We start from the raw sequence: 15,086 nt of genomic DNA, 5'->3' as shown, positions 1-15,086 counted from the left end.
CTATTTAGATTAAACAATCTGAATGCATCAGTTATACAGGCACAAAATGAATGAATTTGATCAAAGATGCACTGGAATAGAAGCACTGACTTGCCAAGTGTTGTAAAAAAAATTACCTAAAACACACAGAAGTTGTGCCACTGTCTGTGCTGTACATAAAAACAAACAAATGTTGTTGTTTTTTTGTTCTGTGTCTTCTGAGCGCCAAGAACGGACCGGCGCCATGTTCTAATAACAGTTGAGATGTTACTGCACTCCCTAATTAAGCTGCAGGCGAAGCAGTTTTCTGCTGGTCTTCCTACATTACAGGATGAGAAATAAACAGACCAGTTTTGCTACCCAAACATGGAAAACACATACACAGTCAGGTCAGGTTGCCACAATAGGAATCTTGCAATCAGAACAAGTGCTTCTATCCACGCTGCACAAATTGTCAAGCAGCATACACCAATTCTCATTCGGACTACCAATTTATTTGCATAGAGCTGAATCTGATCCGACTATTCTGATTTGCATGACTCGTTTGCCTATAGATAGATATTACAAGGGTACATCTTTACAAAAGCAGGAGATCAGAAACCAGACGCAATTCTGATCATCAGCACATTTGTACAAACAAACACTTCTGGCTTTTTCCATATTAAGTCAGGTTGTTAATCGTAAACCACTTACGCTGAAATCTGTCTCTGCTGGAACACCGGGACCGATCTCATCCTCGTACACTTCGGGGGTCGGCTTTGCATTGGTGGTACCATAATCGTCGTAATCCACATAAGTGCCGTAGTCGTAGGGTTTCTCCACAAACTCTTTGGTGTCATATTCCTTCATGTCATATTCCTTAAACTCTTTCACATCCGTTTCAGGTTGCGCCTTCACTGGTGGGTCCACTGGATCAGAACTTTCCACAGCAACAGTGGGGTCCACTCCGACCTCATCCACACCGGTGACATAATCCTCCTCTATTTCGGCATCGTAAGTCTGGGATCGGAAGTGCGGAGGCATGGAGGATTTGTTAGTGTAAAAAGTAAATATTTTTTGCAGGTTTACTGATTGCTACATTAAGAAAACACTAGTAATGAGCTAGTCAAACAGCTTCATTATTTCAGACAAAAGTTGTTTTCTGCAGTCACTTCGAGTTTATTTCTGTAGATTACGTGTAGATTCCCTCTCGATATCATATGGGTCCCAACTCCACTTTATGAATAATGACATGTTTGTTAAATGGATAACTATGAAGCAAGTCAAAGAAAGCTAAAGTAGTAGAGTCACCTGGCTTTGTCTGGAAGTCTCTGTCGGAGGATCAGGCTGACTCCCTTCCACCACGGTGTAGTCATACTCGTTAGTGGAATATTCTCCACCAGCATTTGTCTGAAAGAAGAAAAAATAAAGTCAAAGGTGAGGGTAATAGCTGCCCAAAAGGTTACAGAATATCCCTTCCCGCCAGGTAAAAAGGAGCAACTTTAAGCATGTTATTTTTTACGAAGATGTTTAGGGTGGCATGCAGAAGAAAAACAACGACCCAAAAATACAATAAACTATGCAATCAATAGTTAGAAAGCAAAAAGAACCCAGTGAAGAATTTAATGATCAAAAATACTAAGAACTATACAAGTAATCATGACTACAATAATCAGGATTTACCTCAGCCTTTGCTCCTGATGTAGGCGGAGCGTCAGTGGTTACCTCCCCTTCACCGTAGTCATAAAATTCACCGTAGTCGTAAACTGGGTACTGTAAGAACCAAGAGATGATGTTACAGCATTTAAGCAAAAATCATAATATGCATAAGATTCTGTTTCTAAACAGTCTAGTACTCATGTTTAAACAAGATAAAGTAAATATATATTCGGTCATCATGCCAATAAAAGAACAAGGGGCCAAATTTCCAATCGATATAAAACAATAACCAAAAAAATATGTGTTTTCTGTATGCATGAGTGTGTTTCCCAATTTTCCAAATCATTCTGATCTTTAGTTCATGAAAAAGTGCTCAAATAAACCCTGTAACAATTTCCTGCTGTTGCTGCTTAATGCTGTCCACAAAAACACGTTAATTGTCATTAATGGCTCTTTAAAAGACTTGAACTGTATATCATATTTACTGAAGTACTAATACATGGAGTCATAGCTATTTTATAGTTGGAGCAATAAAAAATGAAGATGTAATAAAAGCCTCACTGCATAATATTAATTCAGTGAAAAATAATAAATCCATGAGTATATCAATATAAAGCATGGAGTTGCTCAGAAATCAACAGGAATGCTTTTAGATTGTAGGAAGAAGATAATGTACCCTTATAGAACCTGCACAGTGATTTCACCTGCATGCAGAAAAGCCTAGTTTGAATATTGGACCTAAGACATTCCTGCTGTAAAGGCGGCATTTGAGACGACAGTTAGTCATGACTGAGGGGAAAAAAATGCAATTAAGTACGACAACTTTCAAATTCTGAATTTAGGGAGCGTTCTTGTACTTTTGACTTCTTTCAAAAGACACATACTGTTGTAATTTTTGTTTTTGTTAACCTTTTGATGAAAAACAAACTAATGACTGGAGTCCAGTACCCTTTTAGTCTCTGCAGTCTTCAGCATGGCATGTCCAGTGTGTTTCCTATTCGCTACACTGATTTAAGTGCCTCTACCTCAAAAATACATAGATACATATAGACACACATCTGAGTTGTTTTTTTAACAAACACCCTCTAGTCCGACTAGCTCTGCCAGAAGCACAGAGGACCAACATGTAATGATGTAAAACATCTTCCTCGGTCCTTTGCGAAGAAAGGTTTATTGTCTTAGCATTATCCAAACAGAGGCAAGGTAGATTATAATAACAGAGCAGCCCCTGATATGCAATACCCAATCAGCAAAGGGATAAATATTAGTCTCTAGGTAGCTGCTAAGCTCATAAAAATAATACAAGTTTCAACATTGGCCTCAGTTATGCGGTCTGGAGGGGGAAAGGTCACATAAAAGAAGTCCTGGCCTTAGCATCCAGACAGGCTCAGAGGGAAACAAAGAGTATTTATTTATGGTGTTGAAGTACTTGGACTAAGCTGAATGGATTTACAATAGGGCGGATGGAAAATCATAAATAGATGTGTTTTCTCATAGAAAGGTGGCTCTAACTTTCTCTTCCTCCTTTGGCCCAACAGCTGATACTGCATGGTGATGCAAGACAGCAAGCTTCACGAGATCCAACATCTTCAAAAGAAGTTTTTTTTTTCCACAATTACTTTGAATTGCTTCAGGCTCTTTTGTTACAAAAACAATAGCTACATTGTGGAATTTGTTTCTCAGCTTATTGAGAGTCAGCAAGTTTAACAAACTGAGCTGGAATGTAGGAAGAACATTCCTGTCTTAACTGTACAGAATACACCAATAAATAAACCAGATTTACAACGACCTTGAAGCCAAACTGCTCCCTGCTGTCTATTTGGAATTGACAACCTCCTTATGTTGGCTCAGAAAAGTAACTTGATGATGAAGCAATATTTTCCAGCGCTGGTACCCTCTATTCTGCCAATAGTTTTGAATAAAGAACAGGCTTCTCTGCTTTTTTGTTTTGAACCAAAAGTCTGCTTTTCCAGGTATTGGAAGTAGTCGGGGAAGGAAAAGCTTAAATTTCCCTGTGAGTCTGGGCAGAGCCTGCTGAACTCGTTAGCGATATAAATCTCGGGGCCACTCCAAAGTGGGCTAAGACTTCGAGGCAGGAAAAAATAACAAGTTTCCAAAATGAGTTCATCAGTTATTTAATGCAAAACTGAAGGAAAATATCAACCATAAGATAAAACTGTAAAAGAGCACAGAGCGTAAAGATGAAAAGAAACTGAAGTCTTTACACAAATCTGCCTAAAAGACTCTCAGGGATGTTTTGGAGACAGTACCAAATAAAACTTTCATTTCAAACCCAGGCATGTATTTCGATATGTCATTGCTTTTCCACCAATAAAACACAGAGTGGAGAAAGAGACAGATTTGACAGTTTCCCTCAAGCTTTTCTCAAGTTTTCTGTCTATAGCTGCAGGATTTTTGACATGCCACAAATTGAAGGAAACGTGTGCAGATGGTTGAAACGGCATCGAGTTTCGATTTGTTTCTTTTCAATCATCTGCAAAATCCCCCCAAAATAAAAAAAAACCCAATTAGAACAGTTTTAAAATTCATGGGATGATCATTGAGCCAAGCTTTCTGCTTATTTTGTCCTTTGTGGTCTTTTCTGTCCATGCCATGTGAGAGAATGAAACATTATCCTGCCTACAACTCCCAACTGCCCCACTTCTTCCTGACATCATCTTCCTATAGGATCCTGATATGATTCTGATCCATATTTTAACAAATCAAACCATAGATGCTGACCTCTTCCTCTGGTTCCTGGGCCTGTGGGGTGTCATGGTGGCTGGGTGCTCCACAGTCAGGGCTGTAGTGTTCACAGTAGTCATAGGCGGCTCTGGGATCTGACAATATCAACAGCTGCTGAATGTCACCCTAGAAAAAAAAGAGGAAAGGTGAATCAGTGGAGGCACGTACAAAATTCCCACATAAAGGTTATTATTCATCCTCTGTGGCTGCAAAGATAAGCAAAGAGTCTGTTGGTTAATTTACAGCCAATATTCTCTGTGAGATGATCTGTGGTGTCATTTATTTAATTTTCTTCTCAGAAATGTGTTTTTTTCCAGCTTGGTTTGGTTTGGAAAATGTCTTCAATATGGAGCTCTGAGCTTTAACCACATCAGCACAAGAATCAAGTTAGAGGTAAAAATGAGCAAAAAACCTGACAAGCTAAGAAACAAAACACCAAAAGATTTTATTTCTACTCCAAACACAGTTCTAACATTGTTCATACATGAATAAACTTGTTGGAACTGAATGAATATCCAAGATAACAACAGGAATGCTGCAGTTCCCATTCCTGTTACCGTTAAAGATGGTAGAACTACACATCCGGAAAAACAAAATAAAAAACTACACATCAGACTATTTTCCTTTTTCTTATTTTGGATGATACAGTATGTCCTAGAATATGCTTTCTTTCATATATATATATATAAATAAACATCAGTTATATTACAACAACTTTATAAAAGGTGGTTCTATCCTTTTGCTTTTATGTCACTCCTGATTTGAACATCTAGAAAGTAAATCACTAGAAAATTCAACTTTTTCAAAATAAATCAAGGTCTGAAAGTGTCAAAGTGTCTCTTTGGCTTCTGAAGGTTTTTGACTCTAGATCTAAACAATTTCACTGAACCTCAGGATGTGATGCTGGAAGGTGAACCTCAGTGAATGACTTTTCTATCTTCTGATTGGTTTACGCCCCAATGTTAGTCTGTATTTAGTTACATCCATCTTGCCATCAACTATGTTCAGTTTAAGTGTTGATGTTCCACACAGCCATCCTACAGAATGATGCTGCCACCACCAAGTTTCACCAAAAGGGATTTTAACTTTTCTGCCACACGTAGGGTTGTGACTGTTGGTCAAAACATTTCTTTTAAATCTTCTTCCCAGGTTAGATGTGTAGCTGTTTTGGTTGCTTTGCAATGTTGACATCAGATTCTCTTCCTGGTTGATGGATTGAAGAATGTCCAATTGGATGTACAAAAAAAACGAATGTTTGAAACCTGCTTTAGTTTTTCACAATTTTATCACTGACATGTTCTTGGTTTCTATGGTGCAGATTAGCTGATTAGTTGACTTTTAAAGGCAGTTGGTTGCATTGGATTTTAGTTTGGGATTTCTATTAGTAAAACACTTTGAAAACATGTCAATTATCTCCCACTTCAAAACTGGTTGATTGTTTTATGTTGGTGTGCCACATAAAATTCCAGTAAAGTAAAGTTTATGTTTGTAATGTGATGAAATGAACAGGTAAACGGAAAAGGAACTGTTCATTGCTGCATGGCTCCTGGTCAATCCTTGAATGTCTCATTTCATTTCAGCCCAGTCCGCTCCGACTGGTCAGCCTACTGCAGGAGTACAGCCAGCTGTTCTTTCTCTCTTTGACTTGTGCCAAATTATCCACTGGGGAGTCACTGCTGAAATGCGTATCACAGGCATGCAGTTTAGATAAGTACAGCTACGGAAGAAAATCCGGAACCACCATACGAAAGATCTGATTCACAAATTCAGAAGCAGCAATTCAGCCGGTGATGATAACTGCCTCTGACGTGGATTTTTTGACTTTGCTGCTCCACCGACACAGTCACGAATCAAAAGCTATAAAATGCTGAAGAAAAGAAAAGGGGGGAAAACTCAGAAAGCATAACAGGGATTCTTTAATGCCAATAAAGTGTTGCTCCTGTTCCCTTTGGCTTCACTACCCAAGGTCTTCACCAGCATGACGGTAATAAAACGAGACAATAAAAAAACAAGGCGGATGTCGAATACTAAAGACAGTAGTCTCTTGACTATTAATTAGATCAAGCTTTATAGATTGTGTCGAGGCTGTAGGGGAGTCTGAAAGCTTTTAAAAAGAACTATGCTACAGTTACCCTTACTCCATCATTAAGGTTGGCAAGCCCCTGCACTCAGCACACAAATATCCAAAGTCTGTACTTATCTGAAGCCGTCTGTTTTTCATGAGCCTATGGAAAAGGAAATTAGATCTCCTCTCCCAACTGTTAGAAAGGCATATTTTCCATGATGGTATCGTGAGGATTTACAGCAAAACCGGGACGTGCTTTGCCTTCAATCTTAAGAACGCTAATAATATCCATCTACCTTTTTCAGATCTTTCGGATTCCACCTATGTGATAAAAATGTGCAAAATAACGCTGGGAAAGCAAAGAAAGGACACGGCCCGGGTGGCCCCTTTAGGAGGAAGCCCATACATGCAGAGTGCATTAAATTACAGGAGGCAACATCTGTATAAGCTTAGATCTCTGGAACGCATTAAATACCCATCGCTCTGCACTCACATCATATGTAACCAGTAAACCTGAGTGGTGTTAGGCCAACTTAAACTAAACACAGATTCATTAAGATTTTGGGTTTGTGCAGGGGGAGTCGGCTCAGATCAGTCCTCTTCGGTTGAAAACAGGTGTGTCATTTTATCACTTCAGTCCTTCACGTTACTTTACAATTCAGCAGTCTCTCTGGTGTATGATTGTTTACGAGTCTGTATTGTTACAGTACCATACATTTAACAGTTAGTCACATTAAGGAAAGCTTCAATGTATTTTTTTTTCTACATGGAAAATCAACAAAGAATGTTTCCCCAAGGGTTGCGTTGTATTTAGCTCCATAAACTCCAATAAGCTCTGCCTTACTTCCTAGTGCCTGCTGAATAAAAGCTTCCCCACGGCATAATGCTGCCACCACCGTGATTCATGTTGGGATGGTGTGTTAAACTTTGTGTTTTTAGCGTGAACTTTTTTCCTTTGATTTGTCCTATGGAGGGTTTTTGGAAAACTTGTAAAGCGGGTATCTTTAGAACAGTTGCCATGCATCCATAAAACTGATGGACTGTGTGACTGATAGTTGACCTGTCAACAGATTGTTCTACCTGGGTTATGAATCTCTGCAGCTCCTGTTGAGTAACCACGGGGCTCCTGGCTGCTTTTCTGATTAATGCTCTCTTTCTTGGCCTGTCGGTTTAGGTGGACCGACATGTCTTAGTAGATTTACCGCTGTGTCCTTCCCTTTCCACTTTGGGATGATGGATTGAGCTGAGATATTCAAAGATTGGGATATAATTTTATAACCATAACCACGACTACAATGGCTGTCTTCTTGGAGCTTCATGATGTTGATTTTTTTACTAATGTTTTCTAAGAAACTTCTCACACATTAATAGAACAGCTGAAATTAGACTGAGGGTCAATTTCCCACCAATACATGCCTTATTTCTGAAGGCAGTTTGTTGCACTGGAGACAAACATTTGTGAAAGAGGTGCACTTGAAAAACGTTCTTATGTAACAGAATCAATAGCTGAAAAACAAAATGTGTTAAAGTAATAACAGATTAGATGTTACAGAGCAGCCTACAGGTTATTTATTTATTTTTTTTTCATCAAATTTATAAGTCAGAAACAAGAAAAGACAGAAGTGATGAAACAGAGACACACTGGAGCTGGCATGAGTTCTGTCTGCTTCACCCTTTTCTAAAAGCTGTCCTCTCTGTCAGTCTGGGTAGAAGCATCTTATTTTAAACAAAGGTTTCTGTGTTAAGAACACATGCAGTCATTACAAGAACAACATATGCTAATTAAAAACGACAGCGAGACCACACGCACAAGAAGGCTCCCTGGGCCTCGCAATGATTCAGTCAATCCCACACTCCCTGGTGGAATCCTCATCCCATGCCTCCCTCTGCTTTTCCTTTCATCCTTCTGACTTCCTTGTGCATATCTCAGTTTATTTTGTTGACGTTCACGTCTGGGTCGGGCTGCACATCTTTTTGGCATCTGTTCACGTTCTTCTGCGGAATCCCAGGAATGATCTGCAGCAACGTGCTCAATCTGCTCGACGCTATTTTGTGCGCAGCGGGATAAATTATCCTGTCACGGATGCACATCAATAAACACATTAATGTGTTTTTCCGCAACTACAACATGTCTCGACATTGTCAACTCTCGGCTGAGGCACAGATGAATAAGGTGGTTCTATTTACACTTCACTCAAAGAGAAAGTAACTGTTTCGTGCGCGACAGAGAATAAACAGTGGAGAATAAACAGCCTCCTGTTTGTTCCTGAAGCTCATTTCACATTTGATTATAATCTCAAAAGTTTATGGAAGCACATAGACAAAGCTTTATTATTGCTGGGCTGTGGTATTTTGGACGCCTGCTGTGAGGAGTATCCTTCCTGACTCACAAAGAGGACCTAGAAGATATTAATCACAACGGGTGGAAAAACAAAAAGCAAAGGGTTTTTTATTTTTTATTTTTTACAAGTGCGCAGATGACTATAAAATTTGTCTCTGGAAATGGTTCGTTACTAGAGAGTCAAAAATGTGTTTTTGATTGCCAGCAGGAGGTGAGTGCAGTTTGTGCTACAAGAAGCAATTCATGAGCCTCCATGGCCAAGTTAACCAAAAGTGAAAAATGAAGATCTGACTTTGATTGGATACAGACAGCTCCTGCTGGCACCAGATCAGAAAACCAGTGGAGGTGCAAAACCGTTTTTTTTTTTTTTTAAATCATGTTTTTGCTGGACTAATTTAGAGGTATAAACAAATACGTGGTTTCTTCCTTGACTCTAGGAAATTAAGAACAAATTGGACTTAAAAGCTTAATCAGCAGAGATGAGTTTTACTGAGACGGGAAGAAATTAAACGCCTTTCTTTGGCTTGTAGAGTGTTTGTCCTGTATTTATGTTTGTACGGTGGAGAGGTGTGTGCTGGTCTGCTGCCAGGTGAGCATAATAAACAGGCTATAGTAATGATAATATAAAATAATAATATTATAATAATAATAGTAATAACAGGAATGTCTTTTCAGACTTCTAAAGTACTTTTTCCCTCTCATTGACTCAAAGGTTCTCTTTTCAATAAAGTTGACTTAAACAAACCACTGGTGGTGTTAAATTTAGGGTAGAGATGCCCCTAGAAAGCTGAAATTGGACGATTTCACACTTTCCAGTATTGATCAGTAATAAAAAACTAAAGTCTGATCCCTTTAGCAACACTCTTCAAAGGGGAAGTTGTTACTGAGAAAGAAGACTCATTTAACTATTATCAGTACCATTGAAATGTGACATAACTAGCTTATAGGAAGCACAAAAGGTGTTTACCACTGCCAGAATAGGAAATTATGGCAATTTAAAGGTGGAAAGTAAAACAATCAGTGCTACGTAAAAGCTAGTTACAGTTTATCACTGTAACCAGTTCAGTGGGGAAATCCCCATATAGACTAAAATGCAGTGAAGTTCTTTTAATCAAAAAATAAATATAACATACTAATGAGCTCTTCAAAATATATGAAACCTTTAAAAAATAAAAAATAAGAAAAACCCGGCAATATACTAGAAAAAGTGAAGAAATGTTAACTCCACTCCGTCTGTGTCACCCACCATCGCAATAAAATTCCCTCCTGCTCAAAATGCATGAGCTTTGAGCTTAAAGGGCTATTATGAATGTAACTTTGTAATAATTTAGCCAAAAAAAGAGTATGAATCTTATTTAGATAATGCTGACTAAGCAAACATGCTAGCATTAGCATGTTGCTATTGATAGAAAACATGTATCATGCCAAACATGGGTGTTATTATATAACAGTTAGCAAACAATAGCTAACATTATCTGCAACGCTAAAAAGCAGAAGCTATCAAAAAATGCAATATTAACCTAAACCGATAATATTGGCTCTTCAGTTGTTATTAGAAACTGAATGGAAAACATTGATTGTGCTGAAGTTAGGTATTCTAGCACCAGCTAAAATGCTACAAATGGTGTTTTAGTTAACAAAAACTAATATGTTTGTGCAGCTACTACCTTAAGTTAAAAAGTTAAAATGCTCTGCTCTCTATCCACTACTATGGTGAGCACTAACAATAGAAATACACTGTAATTTACTCACTGTAAATCAAAAACACAAAACAAAAAAAGGCATGACATGTTATGAGAAAAATCATTCTTCACCAGTCCCTCTCATCTTGAAAGAACAAAAGAACAGATGGAATATTTAAAACAGAACAGGGAAAATAATTAACCAGGAGGAAGTGAACACAGAAACGGTACCACAGTGTAATATTCCCCAGATTTCTTCCAGTGTTCTGTCAAATTCAGCCTTTGCTGTCAACACAAGAATAACATTTCTTTTCAAGCACTGTGGGTGTACAATATCTGGTAACCTTTGAATGTTCAAACATGTTCCCTCCCAGTAGCTCACAAGATTGTTGAAGTACTTGAACCATCTGCTTGCTGGTTAGGTTTATTTTTCTTTGCTTTCTCAGCGATATAACGTCAGAAAATGGTTTTGGCAATTACCTTGGTTCTAATGTGTCTCAACTGTTACTCATCCATCCATCCATCCATCCATCCATCCATCCATCCATCCATCCATCCATCCATCCATCCATCCATCCATCCATCCATCCATCCATCCATCCATCCATCCATCCATCCATCCATCCATCCATCCATCCATCCATCCATCCATCCATCCATCCATCCATCTTTTTCACACCCTTGTGTAAAGAAAATGTGGGGTCGGGAGGGTTGCTGGTTCCTCTCCAGCTAACATTCTGAGCGAGAGGCGGGGATCACCCTGGACAGGTCGCCAGTCTGTCGCAGGGCAACACAGAGACACACAGGACACACAACCATGCACACACACACACACACCTAGGGACAATTTGGACAGACCAATTAACCTGACAGTCATGTTTTTGGACTGTGGGAGGAAACCGGAGTACCCGGAGAAAACCCACGCATGCACAGGGAGAACATGCAAACTCCATGCAGAAAGACCGGGGCCGGGAATCGAACCCAGAACTTTCTTGCTGCAAGGCAACAGCTCTACCAACTGCGCCACTTTCCAGTCAATTAAATATTTCAGTAAGGTTTAAAGTAAAAAAAATAAGAATAACATTTATGTCAGAAAACAAACAAGCAAACTAAATTATTAGTGAGTTTTCAGACAATGGCTTGTTTTGTACAAACCTGCATTTGCATTCGTCCCTTTTGACCTTTCGAATGGTTTTAATTAAAATATTTTGCATGTGTGTAAGCTAATCTTGTTATGAATAAAATGGTTCTGCAAAGGCATCAGGGGGTTGTTAGAGAACAGGAGGGAACAAACAGCATGATGAGTCCAATGAGCACACCAGGCCAGTCAGAAATAAGGTTAAGGAGAAACTGAAAGCAGGCTTGGGTTCTAAAACAATACTAAGCTTGATCATCTAAATCCACCATTTGCAAATAGAAACAATATGGCACAGCTTAAAACGTACCAAAAATTGACATCTAAGGACTGCAGATGAGGCTTCTGATGGCTTTATTTCCACAATAACCTGGTTCTTGGAGTGCAACCAAACAGAACTTTTTGTTGTACCTGAGAATTCTAAGGTTAGTGGAAACCGAACAGTGAATAACATGCTGCACAAACAATCCCTACTTATAAAATGGTGGTGTTTTGATGGGACAGGAAAGACGGCCAGATGCTGATGTGGCTAAATACAGGCAAAATCAAAAAGAAAACTGAAAGACTTGAGACTTTGGTTGCCTCACTTTACCTTCCAGTGGGAAAGTAGCTCTAAACAAACGGTGAAATGTACGTTTCTAAGATTGTAAAGTGACCATTTTCTGGATTATTCAAATATTATTTAGATGTATCAGAATAAAAATACATGTAAATACTCAGCTTGTGTATTTAGATGTATTTAGGGGACTGGACATAAATGCATGACACACTTTTCTGGTTTTACATGTAATAAAAACAACAACAACAAAAAAACAACTTATAATCCTCTCACTAATTTGTGTTGGCATCTCGCACACAGTTTCCAAAAATACATAAAAATATCAAATGATGAATAGAGGCATTCTCAACTAAATAAAAATATTTCAATTAACTATATCTGAAACAAAAGCGCGTGACCGAGGCATATGAGAAACAGTCGTTATGTTTGTCTTCCTGCCAACTCAACTATAAACTGTAAACAATGATTCATTTAAGGTTTGGAGCCCGTCAGGCTCTTGCTGTTCTGCTGCCAGGGTCTGTCCTGCTCCAGGGACAGCATTTTTGGACCGATCCACTCTGCAGCAACAACAGGCACATGAACAAAATATCTTCACCTCCCTTTCCTCCTCCTCCTTCACCGAGACATACAGACTGAGATTCACTCCAAACGAAACAAAACAAACAACAACAAAAAACACACGGCTTTGATTAAAATGAGAACTATGTATTATTTTAACTTCAAAATATTCTTTAAAAGTTGGAGAAACCTTTGAGTGTAGTTGAGTGTAGGGGAGGTGGAGAGCTGTAGCACTTAGGGAAAGGGTCAGTGAGCGTATCTCTTAAACATCTGGGCTCTTCAGGCCAGGAGGACGAAGCACACTCTGCTCAAATTTTCCTCTAGCCTTCACTTTTGTCTTTGCTTCCAACTTTGACACCTGCTTGTGTAATCTAGTGCAGCAGGGCAGATATGTGCTCAATGTCTAAAGGAGTTTAATAGAGAAATTACCTGTGAGGCTCAGTAATTACAACCTAACAACAAAGTAATAGCAAGTATCTTTTTTCGTAGGATTTTTCCACTACAAACAATTCTTCTAGGAAAACAGCTTGAAAAAAAGTTTTAAGAATTGTTAATATGCATTGGTATATGACTGAAGGCCCAAGGATAGACTGCTTCAGATAAAAATATAAAAGCTATTTCAATCACAAAGGAGCCTGACTAAGAGAAGATCAGCACATGTTTAATAGCGTGAAAGTAATTTAAGGTCAGCAGCAGAGATGCAGAAATGATTTTACTGGTTGATACTTATGCGTCATGTCCATAATATTTTACATTTTTACTTAACTTAAAACAGAGAATTTTACAACTGTGTAAGATTTTAACTCTCAAATGTATAGATGAGAAGAGATGCAGACACAGTGAGTGTAAAAAGTATAAATTGAACCCCTGGCTAAGGCAAGTTTTCATAAAGCTGGATATACAACTATCCAACTACAAATAAAAGATAAGGAATATATGTGGATTATCCATAATCATTTTGTAATCAGCAATCCCAAAATATCCTACTTAATATGAAAATAATTAGCTTAGAATTTGTCAGTATTTGTGGTTTCTTTTATCTTAAACACAAATTAACACCCTTTTGCAACATGTGAAAAACCCAAACTTTTGGAACAAAACATAGCAATTTCCTTTTAAAGGTTCTAAAAGGAGCAAAACAAATGACTCTGTAATTTACACTATTTAGTGTAATAGGTCTTTAAACAATGAGCTTTCCAAGAGCAAAGCAGCTCCATCCTGAATTAACAGTAGAAGCACCAAAGGCTGCGATTATTTTCTCATCTTCTAATTAACTGAATCACCCACCCTCGTTTCCTATAAGTAATTTACCTTATTACAGTAAATCTAAACAATATGTACAAAACAAAGTTTTAAATCAAATTCTACTTCGTGATCTCATGTTGCTCGCACTGAAAAGTGGCATCAGCATTTTCAGCTGTCTTCATCTCTGACCCAGAAGCTAACATCTTGCATGCTGCTCCACTTTGCATGCATTCCGTGTGCAGTGACATCAAAGAGGATCTGTTTCCTGTGGTAGCATTGAGCTCACATTTTCCACTCAGCAAGATGCTACCTGTGCAGTCCACACATATGCAAACTCCCCTCACAAAGCCAAATGAATAATTCTGCACGGTCCAGATTCCCATTCTAACCATTGTGTTCTAAATATTTAAATAATATTACGAAATATTCTGAAAGCAGACTTCTGTCTTCTGTGCTAGTCAAGTATTTAAAACAACTCAGACCGTGCTGAGGGTTAGAATAACATAATGAATAACACACTGTGCAAAAGGCCTTTTATGAAACATGCAACCAAATCCAACATTGTTGTTCTGGCCAATAAAATTCACCACTGAGTGGTATTAAAAACCTAATAAAAAATAAATAATCTAAAATCTATAGCCTTTAAATGTGTCACTGAAATGTTTGGACTAAGCAAAAAAATTCTAATTTCCTCTTGTCTCAATTGGTAGCTGTAAATAAAAGGATTATTCTTTCAACTGTAACCAAAGTTAACAAGTATCTAGTAAATGCTGGCATAAAAGTTAACCACACATTTAATTTTAGCTCAGTATCTGAAGTCCCGAAGTGGCCTTAAATCTTAAATCTTTTCAAGTGTTATAGAACCACGCTACGTTAGCTGAGTTATATCTCTAAATTACTTTTACATGTATCCTTTCTGGTTATAACCAAAAAAACAACAATTATAAATACAATCGTGGGAAAAAAAAATCAAACATTTCCATCAGCATATACTGTAAATAGATTGCTAACAGATTGTCTTTGCAACCCCATTGTCACAAATATGTTCACTGTTTTCTTCAAAAGCCAGAAACGCTCCACACATGCAGGCTATTAAGAAGTTGAATCTTCCTAGTTTAATTTTGATCATTTGTCATCAG

At 38.1% G+C, this 15,086-nt stretch overlaps 1 protein-coding gene across 1 annotated transcript in view; it reads right to left on the bottom strand.

The window, feature by feature from the left end:
- col11a1b (collagen, type XI, alpha 1b) overlaps positions 1-15,086 on the bottom strand; it is a 98,230-nt gene that overhangs the window by 64,261 nt on the left and 18,883 nt on the right. The window contains exons 5-8 of the mRNA XM_008434369.3: positions 4,360-4,488; positions 1,642-1,731; positions 1,270-1,368; positions 673-978 (exon numbers count right to left, since the gene is read on the bottom strand). Coding sequence (XP_008432591.1) covers positions 673-978; positions 1,270-1,368; positions 1,642-1,731; positions 4,360-4,488 — 624 coding nt within the window. The remainder of the gene's footprint in view (positions 1-672; positions 979-1,269; positions 1,369-1,641; positions 1,732-4,359; positions 4,489-15,086) is intronic.

Source organism: Poecilia reticulata, chromosome 17, assembly GCF_904066995.2.
Source record: "Poecilia reticulata chromosome 17, P_reticulata-male-v2, whole genome shotgun sequence".
NCBI classification, from domain to species: Eukaryota; Metazoa; Chordata; class Actinopteri; order Cyprinodontiformes; family Poeciliidae; genus Poecilia; species Poecilia reticulata.
This window is presented reverse-complemented; position numbering and strand designations above follow the sequence as displayed.